Source organism: Vespa mandarinia, chromosome 8 (assembly GCF_050613455.1).
Source record: "Vespa mandarinia isolate Hongniang chromosome 8, ASM5061345v1, whole genome shotgun sequence".
Taxonomy (NCBI): domain Eukaryota; kingdom Metazoa; phylum Arthropoda; class Insecta; order Hymenoptera; family Vespidae; genus Vespa; species Vespa mandarinia.
In genome coordinates this window covers 3,692,501-3,710,354 of record NC_140817.1, presented here as the reverse complement: position 1 = coordinate 3,710,354, position 17,854 = coordinate 3,692,501, and the positions used below count along the sequence as shown (strand labels likewise).

The following is a 17,854-nucleotide window of genomic DNA, read 5'->3' as shown; positions in this document are numbered from 1 at the left end:
CTCGAGACCACCGACGTCGTCGCAATTAGTAAGTCCGATCCCCTTTTCTCCTCCTCCTCCTCCTTCTTCCTCCCTTTCCTCCTCCTCATCCTTCTCTTATTCCTCGTCCTTCTCTTTTCTACCATCCACTCGGTTAAACTAACCCTACCACGTATCCTAACGTGCGTAGGTTCTCGTCCAACTCCAACTTCAAGATTCTTTTTAAAATTAATGATCTATGACGGGAAAATACATGTCCCGTTAACGACATGATCATCTCTTTCTCTTTCTCTCTGTCTCTCAACCTTCTTATGATATCGGATCGCGCACAGCTCCGATATCTCACGTACGAAGAACTTATGAAAATTTATATAAACGTACGTACGTATGTATGTATGTATGTATGTATGTATGCGTATACATATTACAGTAGGTAGTATTTATCTAATACTATTCGTCGAAATGATTAGAGATACGTACGTATATCAACGTTTGCGAATAGCCTGAATGACAAGATGGAAAGTTTATTTATCCAATTAAATTATATTATTTTCCTTTTCCCTTCTTCTTATCTTAATTCTTTCATACTTCGAAGAAATATCATAAACAACGATAGGGAATAATCTGAAGATAATCAAATATGTCAATTCCGATTGACGTATGATCTACCATCCATAGATTCTTATCGGTGCAATACATTGATCCTGCACAATAGCACGAAACGTGTTTTGAAATAACTAGAAAAGAGAAATTCGGGCTCGGTCGAATCGTGTCATTTCTTCTTACACGCGTGGGTGTACGCGTCAAGATCTATCGCGGAAGGATAGATCGCGATAGATCGCATGGAACGTACTGGCAACTTTAATACTTATCTTAACTCGTGTCGTACGTTTTACGATATATTGCGTTAGCCTCGGATTAATACAGCACCGTGGGCGTTACCAACCCGAATACGGGAGACTCTACTTCGGAAACAAGAATCCACTAATCACGCGAGCTAACGGATAAATCAAAATCATTCTCCTACAAAACTATATTTAAATCTCGAATAATTCTCGTTATAATAATCCCTACGATAATAAAAGCTGATAAGGATGATCATATCGTTTTAATATTATTAACATTAAGAATGTACGATCACATATGATATATCTCCGTTGATTCTTCGATATTGCGTTTCAGAAATATTACATTAATGTAATTCATTATTTCCTTCTCCTTTTCTTTTTTTTTTCATCTTCTAGTAGTAGTAGTAGTAGTAGTAGTAGTAGTAGAAGAAGAAGAAGAAAAAGAAGATGACGATGATTAAGAAGAAACAAAAGAATAAGAATAAGTATAAGATGAAGAAAAAGATGAAGAAAAAGTTGCTGAAGAAGAGGAAGAAGGGTCTCCTTGCTTCGATCGTATCTGCGAAATAGAGACAAACGGTTGGATGGACGGATGAACGGACGGATGGATGGACGGATGGACGGACGGACGGATGGACGGACATGTATGCCGCATTCCGTGTTTATTATTTTGCCGATGGGTGGTCCCAAGAGAAGTCCCGAGAGCCATCCTGGTGGTCGATAGCATCTCTCGCGTCTCTCGTGTGCACGCACCGTTGAACGCAGCCCCGATACAAGCAAACGAACGAAAGAACGTAGGAACGAACGAATGAACGAATGAACGAACGTGCCGCATCGCGTCATTTTGCGTAAGGAAGTAGTCGACTTCGACTTCGATTTCATCTTCTTCTTCTTCTTCTTCTTCTTCTTCTTCTTCTTCTTTTTCCTCTCTCTTTCTTTTTTCTTTTTTCTTCTTCTTTTCTTTTTTTTCTCTTTTTTTCTTTTTTGTTTTTCTTTCTCTTCTGCTCTACAGCTCAAGTCCTGGAAAGACGGACTCTCTAGCTCCATTACGCGTGCATCTGTGTCTGTATATGCACGCGCGCCCGTGCTTGTTTATATCTGTATCTGTATACGTGTTAGAATATAGGTATTTTCTTGTTAGACGTGGGCTGGATATTCAGTCGTGTGGGCAGTTTGCAAAAAGGAAACGCTGAACAACAACAACTCTGGTTATACTTATATTCTTCGTTGAGTTACCCCCGAGGCTTAAGCATGATCCAACTTTTCTCTACTCCCCAATCCTCATATCTCTTACTAGTATACCTCCTGTGTCAGACTCTACGTCGTGTCGCCAATTTGAAACGTCTTACGGTTTTAATATTTAGCTCCGAGCGAAAGAATGTATATACCTCTTGTCTTACTATAATACACGCATTAAAGAGCACGCAAAGAGTAGATAATTGTTCGAGCCCTAAGTACGATAATATTTTATAACCAACAACGAGTATATACATACGTAATATTTTCACCCATTACGATATGTATTCACTTATCTCACGTACATATATTCCTCTTATTTATATCAAACTAATCGTTCGACATTCCATCGATATGTGTGTGCGTGCGTGCGTGCGTGCATTCGTTCGTATGATGTTAAAAATTTAAATACGTTCATAAGTGCGATAAAATGGTGACGTGTAAAAAAAACAGGAAAAAGAGAAAGTATGTGCAAATAAATAAATCGTAATAAATAAATAAACATAATGATATGTATATACATATATATATATATATATATATACATATATATATATATATTAGAAAGAAAATCTGCATGTGAAAGAACTTGTTGGATTAGGGATAAAAAAGAAAAAAGAAACGAAGAAGATAAAAGTTATAAAAAAATGTAATCACTTGGATATCAGTGCGCCTGAAAACAGGCAACTATCCAGGCTGCAGAGTTAGCGTAGAAAAAGAGTTACACGGGGGAAAAAGGGTGAGAGGGTGGGGAGATTTCTCCTACTGATCTTTCTCTTCCTCCTTACCTCAACTCACCCCCTACCGCGCTGCCATTACGCTCCCATGTGCCCCCGCAGTCCGCGCTGACTCACCCGCTATCTCCCTCTCGCACTCATTAAGTCGATACCGCGTCGGCAAAGATCAAAAGGCCGTCTTCTCTGGTGGACCGCTTAATACCGGGTGGCGAGTTAAGAGTGTCGTAAAAATTATTAACGGTCGCTCCACACGGTGCCTCGTCGGCGATCCGCCTGTGCCCGGTGCAAGAGAAGAAGAGCCGTCTTAGGGTGGATCAAAGGTAGACCACGCGGTATCAACGAATGTTTCCATCATCCTGTCCCTTTCTCTCTTTCATTCTTTTATCTTATACCGAGGAGACTGAAAAATTATCACGTAATATTGGATTTTATCGGTGGATTTATACCGGTATACCGGTAAGATCTCAATTATCCATACATGCAACTTTGTACGATTATTATTACTATTATTACTATTATTATTATTATTATTATTATTATTATTATTATTATTATTATTATTATTATTATTATTATTATTATTATTATTGTTATTATTATTATTATTATTATTATTATTATTATTATTATTATTATTATTATTATTATTATTATTATTATTATAATTACTGGCTATGTATCCTGCGTTTAATTAATTATCAATAAAATGTAAGAAACATGTCAACGACAATATCGAACGAAAAGAAAAGAAAAGAAAAAAAAACAGAAATAAGAGGGAAGAAAAGAAAAGTAAAAGAAAAAACAAAATCAAAAAAAAAAGAAAAAAAGAACAAAAAAAGAAAAACAAGAAAAAAAAATAGAAGAGAGATCGAAAGAAAATAGAATTATTTGTTGGAACGAAATTTCATAATTTGAAATTATACCGATTGATACATTTCTTTAATCGATCGATACCGGACACATTTATTCTCGCGTTATCGCATATTTTCGTAATCGGAATCCGTTTTGTATCCTTCATTTCATTCCCTTTACTCTCACCTCCGCCTTACCACAAACTCCCCGCGTCCATTGTCATTCTCTCTTTCTCTTACCTTCTTTCATCTATCATTCAAGCTTTCGCGATTCACTGCTTCGGCTTAAAACGAAAAATGCCGCGAGCGTGTATCGACGATACGCGCGCTCGGAGTGCAAAATTATCTGCTGTTTGCCGAACCCGGTGCTTGGCTCGTTGTCACCGTGGGTGGTCGCGTGTTCGTACTTACATACATACATACATACATATATACATATATACATATATACATGATTACATACATACATGAATACATACGTACATTACACAGGTACGTGCGTTAACTTCTTCCGATCTGCCAACTCCCTCTATCTCCCTCTATCTCCTTCTCCGTTTTCCTTTCTAACCTCTTTTCAAAGTGCATTGTTCTTTCTATTTTATTTTTAGCCTTGTTCTTTGTCCTTTTCTTTTTTTCCTCTCGAACCGAATAATAACAAAGAAAAAAAAAAAAAACAAAAAAGGAAAAAAGAAAAAAGAATTCGTCTCGTTCGAAAATATCGTTAAATCGATAAATAAACAATTCCGACAACCTTTAAGCGTATTCGCGAAAAATATAACGCGATTGATTGCTCAACAAAAAGTATTTGAGGTGTACCGCAAGAGCACGCGATCACTTTTAACCACAACAGAACGAACTTATGTAAGGAGTGGGATGAAAGGATTAGAAAGAAAGAGAGAAAGAGAGAGAGAGAGAGAAAGAGGGGGAAAGAGTAGGTGAAATTAATTAAGAGAAAATAGAGAAATGGTGAGAAGGAAGAAAAAAAAAATGTCAATAAGAAATCTATGATCGAAAAGTTAAGCTTCGAAAATTTTTTTTCTATTATTAAATATTCATACCTGTTGTTACAACCAATCACGAAAACAAAAATGACATCGTGGCATTGCCTTTAGGAATCGTTTCATTTCCGGTAGATGATCTTGATTAAAATATTTCGACCAGGTTCTTGTTAAGGTCCGATGAATTAGTGGACTATCTTTCTCTTTCTCTCTCTCTCTCTCGCTCTCTCTCTCTATCTTTCTTTCCCTCTCTCTTGGATCCTGTTCCTAACCCTTTCTATCTCTATCTTCCTCATTCTAGGATACGTGAAACGCGGTGCGTATATAAAGCTTTCAGAACGATGTGGTGGAAGAGAACGACGAAGAGGGTAGAAAGAACGAGAGGAGAATAGGAAAAGATGCGAGCAAGAAGGAAAGAGACGAAGTATGGGTGAGAAAGAGAGAGAGAGAAAGAGAGAGAGAGAGACGAGAAGAACGAAGCGATCCCCGCGCCCTCGTGCGTGTCGCGTAAGGAGGCGCGTCTCTGTGTGGGTAATGTTATTGCTCGAGGGAAAATGGTACCGCGTGTGTGGTCCAGCGTCGTGCTCCCCTCGGCTGATCGCACGGCGCATTCGGCGTATCCTAGCAACGGAGAACGCCACTCGTACCGACCAATCCCGTGCGACTTAGTACAACTTCGGCCATTTTCGGTTATACTCGGCTCTGATGTCATTCGGTCGGTCACTCGCGTATCGAGTCCCCGTGTATCAAGTCGCAAAAGTATTGTATATACATTACTTATTATATACGTATTTATATATATATATATATACATATATACATATTATATTATTTAAAGCGAATTAATGCAACGCGTAAATAGGTTTTAACGAAAAGACATTCGTACTTTATTTACACGGTAATTTTTTTAAATGTAATATCAGATTCTTAGGAGAATGAGTTTTAATCGATTAGTTTCAATTACAAATGCGTAAAGTTAAGTAATCCCGGCATTATCCTTTACATCGACGATGTGAGTACAAAAATTTTTTTCAAAAATTGTTTACAATGTGTAAAATTTAAAGGGACTCGATGAAAGTTCCCATTAAGTACGGATTAGTATAGAGTGTATGTCGGGTACTCGATGGAACTACGTACGGTCCTGTGTATTCGCGCGGTCTGATCACGCTGTGGCGCTGGAGTGGGGAGGGCCCGTCAACTATGGCCGGCGCAGGCCAGGAAAGAAATGTGGCAGCGCGTTTCGTTTAGTACGGACTTAGACTGCTCTAAGCGGCGGTCGCGTACGCCGGTGTCCGATAATAAAGACGGCGACGAGGACGACGAAGATAATAAGATACGCGAGGAAGAATATTACGAAGTTGGCAGCGAGAAGACAGCAACGAAGAGCATCAAAAGAAAGAAAGAAAGAAGAAGAAGAGGAAGGATCGTTGGAGAGGGGGAAGAAGAAGAAGGAAGAAAAGGGAAAACGTGATAACTCGCTGGTAGATAGAGAGAGAGAGACACAGACAGAAAGAGAGAAAAAGAGAGAGAGAGAGAGAGAGAGAAAGACACAGTGTGTTCGTCGCTGGACCGTGGAACACTCTCGGTCTTCTTCTTCTTCTTCTTTCTTCGTCTGGCGTTGACGACACACGCGTGTGCCCCTGCTTCTCCTTTAAGACGATACTTACGCCTACGTGCGTGAACCGGATGTTCGTTGAATGAGAATAAAACATTTTTACGAATATTGTCGAGAATATACCATAAAGAATAAATGGAACTCGTTATATGGTAAGCTACGTGAAAAGCACGTGTTTTCTCCTCCCCTCCACCCCACTTCTCTCTCTCTCTCTCTCTTGCACATTCTCTTTCTCTCCCTCTCTCTCTCTTTCTATCTATCTCTCTCTCTCTCTCCTCGAGAAAAAGAGAGAGAGAGAGAGAGAGAGAAAGAAAGAAAGAAAGAAAGAGAGCGAGAACGAGAACGAGTGCGTCCGCGTGTGCGCGCGCGCGCGCGCACCCTACAAGTTTCGCGCGAAAACGAGCCGCGGATAGCTTCACGGTGGTCGCGCGATATTTCAAAACAGTCCTCGCGTGTGTGCCGCGCGGCTCGTGTCGGTGTGAATCGAGAAGAAGGAGTAATACGAGAGAGTGAGAGTGAGATAGTAAGAGACAGATAGAGGGTGATAGAGGGAGACAGAGTGAGAGAAAGAGGGAGGGAGAGAGAGAGAGAGAAAGAGTGGGAGGGAGAAAGAGAGAGAGAGGGAGAGTGAGAAAAGAAGAGGAAGAAGGAGAAGGGTTAGCGTAAAGAAGAGGTAGTAGAGGGTTGGGGGGGGTCTTGTGCACAAGTCGGTCGCAGTGGAAGGGAGGAAGAAAAGAGTGGTGCAGGTTCGTATTTACGCTCGAGCAGCGGTACGAGCAGCTAATCTATAAGCGGGAGCGCGCGCGCTCTTTCTCTTTCGTTCTTCTTCGCGTAAGACGACGACAACGACGACGACGACGACGTCTAGTTTACTACGCACGCTTGACGCGCGCCAACTTTGTTGTTTTCTTCCTCGTTAACTCGTGTTTTCCCCAAGTTACCTTATTTTTTTTTGTTTTGTTTTTTCTTTTCTTTTTTTTCTTTTTCTTTTCTTTTTTTATTTATTTCTTCCTTCCTTTCCCCCTTTCATTCACTCATCCATTCACATTCATTCATTCAGCCAGTCAGTCAGTCAGTCAGTCAGTCAGTCAGTCAGTCAGTCAGTCAGTCAGTCAGTAAGGCAGTCAGTCAGTCATTCTTTCATTCATTCTTCGTTTTCTTTATTTCGCATTTTATCCTCGACGGGTTCCAGTTTGATTTCGTGTAAAAACGGTGCAATTACAGTTGTGTTTAGTTCAACAGAGTGCAAACTTTTTTTTATTAGTGCATAAGAGAATAATAATAATAATAATAATAGTTATTATTATTATTATCATTATTATTATTATTATTATTATTATTATTATTATTATTATTATAAAGAAGAAGGAAGAAGAAGAAGAAATCGAAGAAGAAGAAAAATTGTAATATAGTTACGATACATACGAAAAAGTCAAGAGAAGAAAAAAAAAAGGAAAAAAGAAAAGTGAGAACAATTAATTCACGACGGTTTTGTGATATATATATATATATATATATATATATATATATATAAAATCGTTTGACCATTAAAAGAGGTTACCTTTTTCACGTGTTACCGCGAGAATATATTCTCTCGTGTTACGTCACGTGTACGTCATACGTTAAAGCAGACATTCCTGGCATATTTGGCGGGAATTTGAATTTATCAATCGGAACGGGAACAAGACTCGTCGATTTTTATCGACTTAATTAACGTCGTCCTGTGACGTTCGTGCGATTTTTTGATATCACCCAAAAGGAAGAGTTTCGTCGATATAATCGAACCCTAAAAAAGAGAGAAAGAGAGAGAGAGAGAGAGAAAAAGAGAGAGAGAGATCCTTGTCCTCTCTCTCTCCCATCCACCCACTCACCCACCCTTAATCCCTACCTCCCTCCCACCCCCGTGTAAAAGGACACGTGGAGACAGTGGAGGTGGAGGAGGACGGCGGGAGGAGGAGGGCGGGTGGTGGTGGCGGTGGTGGTGGTGGCGGCGGGAAGAGGAAGAGCAGGAGGTGGAGGAGGAGGAGGAGGAGGTGGTGGTGGTGGTGGTCGTGGAAGAAGGGGATATTAAAAATAGTTACACTGAGCGACGTGCCGGGGCGAATGCATGACGGATCATGGTTTCTGCGTCCGGCCCAACAGGGATCCTAGCGGGACGCCCTTCCGTCTTGCAGACGTCGTCGTCCTCTTCCTCGTCGACGAACACGGCTACGACGACGACGACGACGACGACGGCGACGGCGACGACGACTATTACTACAACGAATTTGGCAACGCCATTAAATGGGAATGTTCATCGTTGCGAAAATAATTTCGCTAAGGCCATCGCCGAAAGTAACAAACGACGTCACGAGTCTGATTTATACGTCAGACCAAGCTGGACCGATGCCGCCATCGCTTTGGATCAACTCGAAAAGGTTAGGACGCCATTTCTTTCTCTCTTTCCTTTTTTTTTTTATTTGCTTGCATTTTTTTTCTTTCCCTCTCTCTCTCTCTCTCTCTCTCTCTCTCTCTCTCTTTTATTTTGTTTTTGTTTTGTCGTTATCGTTCTCTTTCGCCTTTACCTCTTCCCTTATGATTTTCCTCCTCCATCATTCCATGCTTCTCCTTATTTAAATTTATCTACCGATAACTCTTATCAATAATTAACGAAACGAGTTGTTAAGTTAAATCATTAAGTTGGGTGTCACATGTAATTTTTATTTTTTCCCTATTTTTATTTCTCTATTTTCTCTCTCTTTCTCTCTCTCTCTCTCTCTCTCTCTCTCTCTCTCTCTCTCTCTCTCTCTGTTCACTTATTAAGAATTCGGTTTAAAGCACGTCCTCAACTCAAGAAAAAAAAAGGACGAAGAAAAAGGAGAAACAGAAAAGAAGAAAAAATAAGTAAAGGCTCTCGTGTGTCGTACACGTAACCGGTATTTAACTTCGAGTCGTGTAATTTCCGTATCACTAGGGAAGATATCGCTATGTTTGTAATCGACAAAGTATACGTTCTCTTCCTCTCTCTCTCTCTCTCTCTCTCTCTCTCTCTTTATTTTTGTTTTTTTTTTTTTTTTTATCCCGACAGTATTTCTTGAAGATCAAATTCTCTCGTATAAGGTATTTAACTGAGGATTTAACACGTTTCGTTGACGTACATTTAAAGGAATATCGTTTATTTATTTTTTTAAAAGGACGATATCTATGAGAAATCTCAGATGCACATACATATTGTAAATACGTGAAGTAGTAATATATGTACATATATTATTTCAAATGACATAAATTTATAGTCTCTCTTTCTCTCTCTCTCTCTCTCTTTCTTTCTCTTTTTCTCTTTATCTATCTATTTATTTTTCGAAGTGGTGTCGTAGAAAAAGAAATAAATAAACATAAATAAAAGACGATAACGGCGTATTACAACGTACAAAGAGATGTATAATTAACGCGATAATACGAAAAAGACATATTGATAAAGATAAAGATAAAAGTATAGAGGAAAATTTCGATGTCTATATGAAATAGAATTTACATATTTCAAATATATTTGTAGTTAATATATAATAGGACGAATTTGTGTTGTCATTGAACGTCGAAAGAGAGAGAGAGAGAGAGAGAGAGAGAGAGAGAGAGAGAGAGAGAGAGAGAGAGAGAGAGAGAGAGGGAGAGAGAGAAAGAATCGAAAAGATAACGATATGAATTCGATGCAAATTATATCTGCTCGTTTACCGGAACGGCGCCGTTACCTTTCCACGAAGCGTTACGATATCTTGGATCGGCGATTAAAGCGGGCCGTTTGAAGACCGAATACGCCTTTCGAGATCGTTCACCGTGCGCAAAAGCAACGGCAATAACAGCAACAACAAGGAGCAGAAGGAACAGGAACAGCATCCCATGCCTCCTTGGAGAGGTGAGAGAAGGAGTACAAGTATATAGTATAATAAACGAAGTTGGGTGTATATATACATATACACATACGTATATTACAAGGAAAGGACGAAGAACAGTGGATAGAAAGCGCGCGCAGCCCTGTTTGCTTGTTTGCGTCCGCAAGAGAGAGACAGACAAAGAGAGAGAGAGGGGAGGGTGAGAGAGAGAGGGAGAGAGAGAGAGATAGAGAGAGATAGATACTCTGGACTAGCTGTAAACTTTCACACACGCGGGTGGTCCAGGGAACCAACCGTGTTTTGTCGACGTTTGCGGCTATTGGACTCTCTAAGAAGAGAGGTAAAAGAAAGAGAAAGATATATATATATATATATATATATATATAGAGTGAGAGACAGAGAGAGAAAGAGAGAGAGAACGATGCGGAAGATTGAATCGTGTTAGACTTGCTGTCCGGTATTTAAACAACTGATTCATGTTGTTTGAACTTGTCCATGGGCAAAAATAAGATGTTTCTTTTCTTTTAAATATATCTAGGATATATATATATATATATATATATATTTTAATATATAATATATATAAATATCTTAATGTATAATGTATATATATATATATATATATATATATATATATATAGTGATAGAGTATTGGAAGGATAGTATTTTATCCTTGTTTACTCTTCTTCCTAGATCCTTTCACGAGATTCTTCCTGTTCTCTCTCTCTCTCTCTCTCTCTCTCTCTCTTTCTCCTTCTCTCTCTCTTTCTCTTTCTCTCTCTCTCTCTTTCTCTTTCTCTCTTTCTAGTGTAGAGAAGGATCGACGAAAATGTGTACGCGGCGTGCGAAGAGGGAACGAAGCGTATCGCCTTTCGAAGGAGTCGGGTCTTCTTTTCTCTCTCTCTCTCTCTCTTTCTCTCTCTCTCTCTCTCTCTCTCTCTCTCTCTCTCTCTCTATGTATCTCTCTATCTATCTATCTATCTATCTTTCTCTCTTTCTCTCTTTCTTTCTTTCTTTCTTTCTTTCTTTCTTTCTTTCTCTCACTACCTCATCCCACAAGCGTCTTTTACGATGCTCGGGACCTCCCTGAAGCGGAGGACTCCACCTCCGCTCGACTTTTCTTGGAATTTTCTTTGAGCAAGGAAGACGTCCTATTACCTTTGTCTTCTACTACTTCTTCTTCTTCTTCTTCTTCTTCTTCTTCTTCTTCTTTTTTTCTTCTTTCTTTTTTTTCTTCTCATTCTTCTTCTTCCGTTTTGGTCCTGTCGTATCTCTTCAGAACGAATCTATCAAACTGACCATTGAGACATCTAAAATTGTTTATCTGTTTTCTTTTTTTTTTTTCTTTTTTTTTTTTCCTTAATTTCTTCTTCGTCTTCTGATAAGTTCTTCCTCTTTTTTGCGTTTTGTTTTGTTTTGTTTCGTTTTCTTTTTTTTTCTTTTTTTTTTTTTTTTTCCTTTTTTTTTTAAGCGAATTCTTTCTAACGAAAATTTTTACAATTATCATTGTGCGAATTACGTATGTACGCATTTACATAGGCGCATCCATCTTTCTTTTTACGGTAACAGGATCGCGTGGCACGATCGTTTGTCGACAATTATCGTCGGCAAAACTACTCGAATTTTTTTTTTTTTTTTTTTTTTTTTGTAAAAATCACTATGAAACGCGTAACGAAGAACCGGAATCGATGGACTTTAATCGAGTTTGCGCGAATCCGACCTTTATTCCGACCATTCCATTCGTACTCTCGTATAAAAAGTGAGAAAACACTTTACGCCGTTCTTTTTCCCCCCTTTCTTTTGCTTTCTTCTTCTTCTTCTTCTTCTTCTTCTTCTTCTTTTTTTGTTTTTTTGTTTTCTTTTTTTCTACCTCGTCGATTAACGCGCGGAAATGCGATTCACTCGATTCGATTTAATTTTTTCTTTTTTTCTTTTCCTTTTCTTTTTTTTACATTTTTATAGATTATCTTTTATCCTTTTCTTTTCTCCTCCATCGTTCTATCCCTATCTCGATGTAGTTCCCTAGAGATTCCCTAGTTCGAGATTAGACGTGTTTCTCCATCGGAAATTGATAAGGATCTAGGAGAAATCGTTAAATGGAATGAATCCTCGTTTCTACATTTCTCCTTCTTCTACTTTCTACTTTTTTTTTCTTCTTAAACGTTTCAGTCCCTTATCGACACCCCCCATCTCTCCAGGCCATCCCTCCTCGCTATCTACCCCTATTCACTTTGTAGCTCGTTCATAGAATTTCAATTAAAAATTTTTTTCTTTCTTTCTATCGAATGGCGGACTGTTATTTTCCTACCCTTTTCGACTACCTTCGTTTGAAACTCTTCGAATGAAACCAGTTTCGTTTCTACCCTAATATGCATTCGCATATTACGCAGTTCTATGCATCTGATAAAAATCATTTTACCACGTGAATAATCAACTCGCCGTCATCAAATCTCAATTTTTTCTTCTCTCTTTTACGTAATAGCAATCAACGTTATTTGATCGATTTATCGTATCAATCCACTTTACTTTTTAAAAGGGACGTAACGAAAAATACGAAATATATTCTCCCGTGCAATTCCATTTAAAAATTTTTAATAATATTTTTATATTGACAAATGACAATAAAATATATTATCTCGTTATACGACGTTTTTTTTTCCCTATTTCCGTCTGTATTGTCAATACATTGTAGTTCGATCAAAGACGATCTTTGATTCTTCTAATGTCAATTTATTAATTTACATTGAATTGTATTGGATGTATAAAAAGAAAAGGAAAACGTTATAATAAATATCGATCTACGTAGAAATGATCTATAAACCGGTAATGCAATGACTATCTCAGTAGAGATTCGACATCAATGGATGTATTCATAAGTAATAGTTTTGAGAGGAAAAAAAAAAATTCTAAAGCCCTTTAACCCCGTTCAGAGACCTTTTTACTAGGTACGTTTGAATGTACATACATATATACATATATACATATACACATACACACACACGTACACAAGAGTGAGAATCTAAGAGAGACAGAAAAAAGAGATAGAAAGAGAGAGAAAAAGAGAGAAAGAGAGAGAGTAAGAAATGGAAAACGAAGACGAGAAGCAAGCAAAAATGGAGAAGGGAACGGCAATGAAATCAAATTGAATTAAATTAAAGAAAAAAAAAAAAATAAATAAATAAATAAAAAAGAATAAAAAGAAAAGAAAAGAAGGGAAAAAATGGGCAAGAAAGAAAAGGAAGAAGAAAAACGATAAAGATGGTACACACATTTCTCTCAGTCAGGATAGAGATGATTTTTCTCTCTTTTTTCATATCTAATGTATACGACCACATACTCGCGCTCACATACACACACACACACATACACGTACGCACGCATACAGAAAGAGAGAGAGAGAGAGAGAGAGAGAGAGAGAGAGAGAGAGAGAGAGAGAGAGATCGACGTTTGATTGCCTCGAAGTAAAGTTTGTTCTTCGTTAAAACGAGCAGAACATTTTTGCTCCTGTTTTAATCATTAGCTTTTACATATATACGATTGCACAATCTCTTTATTGGACCAGTAACCAACAGTCACTCCGAGGAAATAGTCTTTTAATATATATATATATATATATATATATATATATATATATATTCATATATATCTTATTTTTCTTTTTTCCTCGCTTCTTTTTTTTTTCTTTCTTATCCAAGAAAAGGAAAAGAAAAAACAAGAAAAGGAAAAGAAAGACGATGATCTGTCTTCAGAAACGAGGAAAAAGAATCAAATTCGAGGTCGATGCTCCACTTTTTTTCTACACCCTCGAAGAAGAGTTTCACGAAAGAAAGCCGCGCAGCTTTGTATTTTCTCCCTCTCCTTCTCTATTCCTCTATATCCCTCTCCCTCTTTTTCTTTCTCTCTCTCTCTCTCTCTCTCTATATATATATATATATCTTTCTCTTTTTCTTTCATCTCCTCTCTGTTTCTCTTTAGCTTCGTGACTCGCGTTCATCGCAGATGAGTCAGTCAGTTACGGGCACTGGCCTTCTCTTTCTTTCTCTCTCTCTCTCTCTCTCTCTCTCTCTCTCTCTCTCTCCCTCCTTCCTTCCTCCCTTCTTCTCTTTCTCTTTCTTTCTTTTTCTTGTGCACGCGTGCCGAGCCAAAAACACGCCACTCTTTGGTATCTCCCTGTTTCTCTTTCCTTCTCCCTTCTCTTTTTCTTTCTCTTTCTCTTTTGCTTTGTTTTTATCAAACTCGATGATACATTAAAATGTAATTTGCGAGTTTGTATACTTCGTCATACTTATCAATCGTTCATGTTTAACATTTACTTTTTTTTTTTTTTTTTTTTTTTACATACAAAACAACACACACACATATATATTTATATATTAAACGCTTTTATTTAATCATATTATAAATTAACTAAGAATATTTTTAAGATTTATTTATTGCTAATATCTTATAGAATATAATATATTCGTAAGATATACGAAAGAAAAAAATTTGTTATATGTTAAAAAAGAAAAAGAAAAGAAATATTTACGCAGATATTGTCCAATAGAGAGGAATAAAGGCGCGGGAATTTTCGAATTTGTTTACATTCGATATGCTTCAGACACTGACCTCGACCTTTTACCGCTCACTCGTATTGCATTTCCATCCATGTGTTCGTGATGATGTAGCATGATACATAAATACATGCTTATATATATATATACACACATACATACATGCATACATACACATGTAAGCACGAGATACTAAATTGTACAACATATTATTTTATTTTCATTTTTATTATATTTTCTTATTATTATTATTATTATTATTATTATTATTATTATTATTATTATTATTATTATTATTATTATTATTATATATTATATATTATTATTATTACATATTATTATTATTATTGTATATTATTGAGTAACAATTTTATGCTCACTTATTTTATTCTTTTTCTTCTTTTATACATTGAATTTTTTTCATGACTTTTCTCTCTCTCTCTCTCTCTCTCTCTCTCTTTTTTCCTTTTTTTCTTTCTTTTCATACAAGACTTGACAGGAGATTTATATTCGTGGATATAAATTTATAAGTTCTTTTTATCGAGATAAATTTTTGATGTTCTCCCCACGGGTGCATTCGTAATTTCATAATCGTGCCTTGATTTTCTGACAGTCGAAAAGCACCACTTCGGAGCACGCATACACATACACATACCACATACCACACCACACATATACTTATACGCATACAATGACGACCATTCACGCATGTTGCGCCGCGACGCGCCCGCTCGAGCGAGATTAAAGGGCGCCGACACGACGTGTGAGGCTTCCTACACACTAATAATACCTACTACGTGAAAAAGAGATAAAGTCAAAGAGATAGAGAGAGAGAGAGAGAAAGAGAGAGAAAATACCATAGGGAGAATGATACTGAAAAGAGATAGAATAAACGTTGGGCACTTTCATCCCTTTTAACTGAACTCCTCTTTTATATGAAAGAATTTCAAATTGATTTTATCCTTAGACGTGAAATAGAGAGAAACGGTTTTCCTTTTTTTTCTGGTTTTTTTTTCTTTTTCTTTTTTTTTTTCTTTACTTTTCGTAAAGAACAAACAACAACAACAAAAAAGAAAGATATTAGAAAAAAAAAAGAAAAATAGAAAGAAATAGTCTCTTTTTGAAATTTCGTTAATTCTTTTCGCTCACGATTCTCGAACGGAAAACACTGCTCGGATTACTTTACTAACAAAAGAAAAAAAAAACAAAAAAAAAAAAAAAGAAAAACGCATTTTCAAGTAGGAAGAACTTTCTCGAACGGTTCGGTGGTGAAAACCTCTTTGTAATTGTCACCGTCTTTGATCTCTCTCAGACATTTTTCGAACTTTCGTTTCCTTCGTGGTAGGATGTGACATTGGAAGTGTTTTTCTTAAAGGGACCATCTCTCTCTCGCGATGAATTAGGAAAAAATAGAGAGGGATAGAGAGAGATAGAGAGAGAGAGAGAGAAAGAGAGAGAGAGAGAGAGAGAGAGAGAGAGAGAGAGAGAGAGAGAGAGAATTAGGGCGTGTCGAAATTTCGAGAAGAATTTCTCTGTCGACCACCGTCAGTTGCGTTATAAAGGCACGACAAAATAAGTAAACTGATGGAAGGTGGTACACCCAGTCGAAGGTTTCCTTTCATCCTTGACGAAGGATACACGAGGCCAGCCGTCACCTCCGCCACTGCCGTCGCCGCCCTCTTCCCTTTTCCTCTTCGAAGATTTCTCCAATTTTTCTCTGCGTTTCTAGAAATCTAAACCAATCATGGTGGCCGCCTTTCCAAGTCGCCGTTACATTTCTAAGAATAGTATTAAACTTTCTCGACTATTAGGAAAAAAAAAAAAAAAGAAGTGGAAAAGAAAAATGATAGACGAGACCTTTTCCCTTTTTTTTTCTTTCATTTTTCCTCACCCCCTCCCTCCCTCCCTCTCTCTCTCTCTTTCTCTCTCTCTCTCTCTCTCTCTCTCTCTCTCTCTCTCTCTCACACACACACACACACTCTGTTCTCTTCGTTTTGTTAAGAAATACAAAATGAAGCTCAAAAATTTCCTTTAGGTGACTTTCAATATCAATTAAGTTCTCTCTTTTAATAAAACTTTGAGGCTTTCTCTTTTTTCTTTTTTTTTTTTTTTAATTGTAAAATTACAATTGGTTTAGGAACTTATTTACAGTTTAAGAAAAGAAATTAGGCCCAAATAGTTCCGAAAGAAAAAGTAGGTAATAGTTTTTTATTCTTTTTTTTTTTTTTTTTTTTTTTTTTTTAGATGGAAAACCTTAGTTCACCCCGTTTTCTTTTTTTCTTCGTTTCATCGTTTCAATTTATAAGAATAGAATTAAAAATCATGAAAAAAATTTCTTGAGATTTTCTTTTTCTTCTTCTTTTTTTTGTTTTCTTTTTTTTTCTCTCTTTTTAAACCTTTCGTAAGTTGCTAACGGTTTTAATAGATTCCAATGAAAATTTGAAGAGGGAGAATGGGAGAGAGAGAGGTAGGAGAAGGGGATAGAAAGAAAGAAAGAGAATGATCTCTCGATCGTAAGGATACGATCATTCGTGTTAACTTGACGTGCGTGGAAGAATCGTAACTGGAATCTTTGAATTAAGGTTTTCCTTTCGAATAGACATCGCCGTGAAATTCTTCGGCCGATTAGAGCGCCAGTCGGATCGAGTTTCTTGCGGACACTTTCAAGCCGTACCTACCGCAAGAAGCTATTCGTTTATCCAAGGAGTCGCGTGTAGTATGCAAGACCCCTTTGGTACAAGACCGCAACACCAACTGCGGTTATGATCTTTTATTTTAGTTTTTTTTACTTTCATTTTAACTCTTCTTTCGATTTTCTTTATACCCAATCAATTCTCTAAGCTTTATACCGTTCGATTCATTCAAAAGTAATCTTATTTGCTTTAATATTTATTTATTTATTTTATTTATTTATTTCCTTTTTTCTCTTCATCCGGAAAAATTTCATCTAAAAAATAAGTGACGAAAAAAGAAGTCGATAAATTATATAAATATAATACAACTATAGTTTTCTCTCTCTCTCTCTCTCTCTCTTCTCTCCTCTCTCTTTCTCTTTTTTTTTCTCTGTCTGTCTGTCTGTTTGTCTGTCTGTCCGTCTCTCTTTCTCATTCATATTGCGAGTACGATAAAAGGGAAGGATAGGGAAGTAGTTGGGAGGCGTATAGGGGACCT

General features: G+C 37.2%; 1 protein-coding gene across 4 annotated transcripts in view; it reads left to right on the top strand.

Moving 5' to 3' along the window:
• Positions 1 to 8,312: 8,312 nt before the first annotated feature.
• The window catches only part of ptc (protein patched), a 32,038-nt gene continuing 22,496 nt past the window's right edge, over positions 8,313 to 17,854 (top strand). For all 4 annotated transcript variants that reach the window (XM_035879094.2, XM_085658821.1, XM_035879084.2 and 1 more), the window contains exon 1: positions 8,313 to 8,681. In XM_035879094.2, coding sequence (XP_035734987.1) covers positions 8,382 to 8,681 — 300 coding nt within the window. In that variant the 5' untranslated portion in view covers positions 8,313 to 8,381. The remainder of the gene's footprint in view (positions 8,682 to 17,854) is intronic.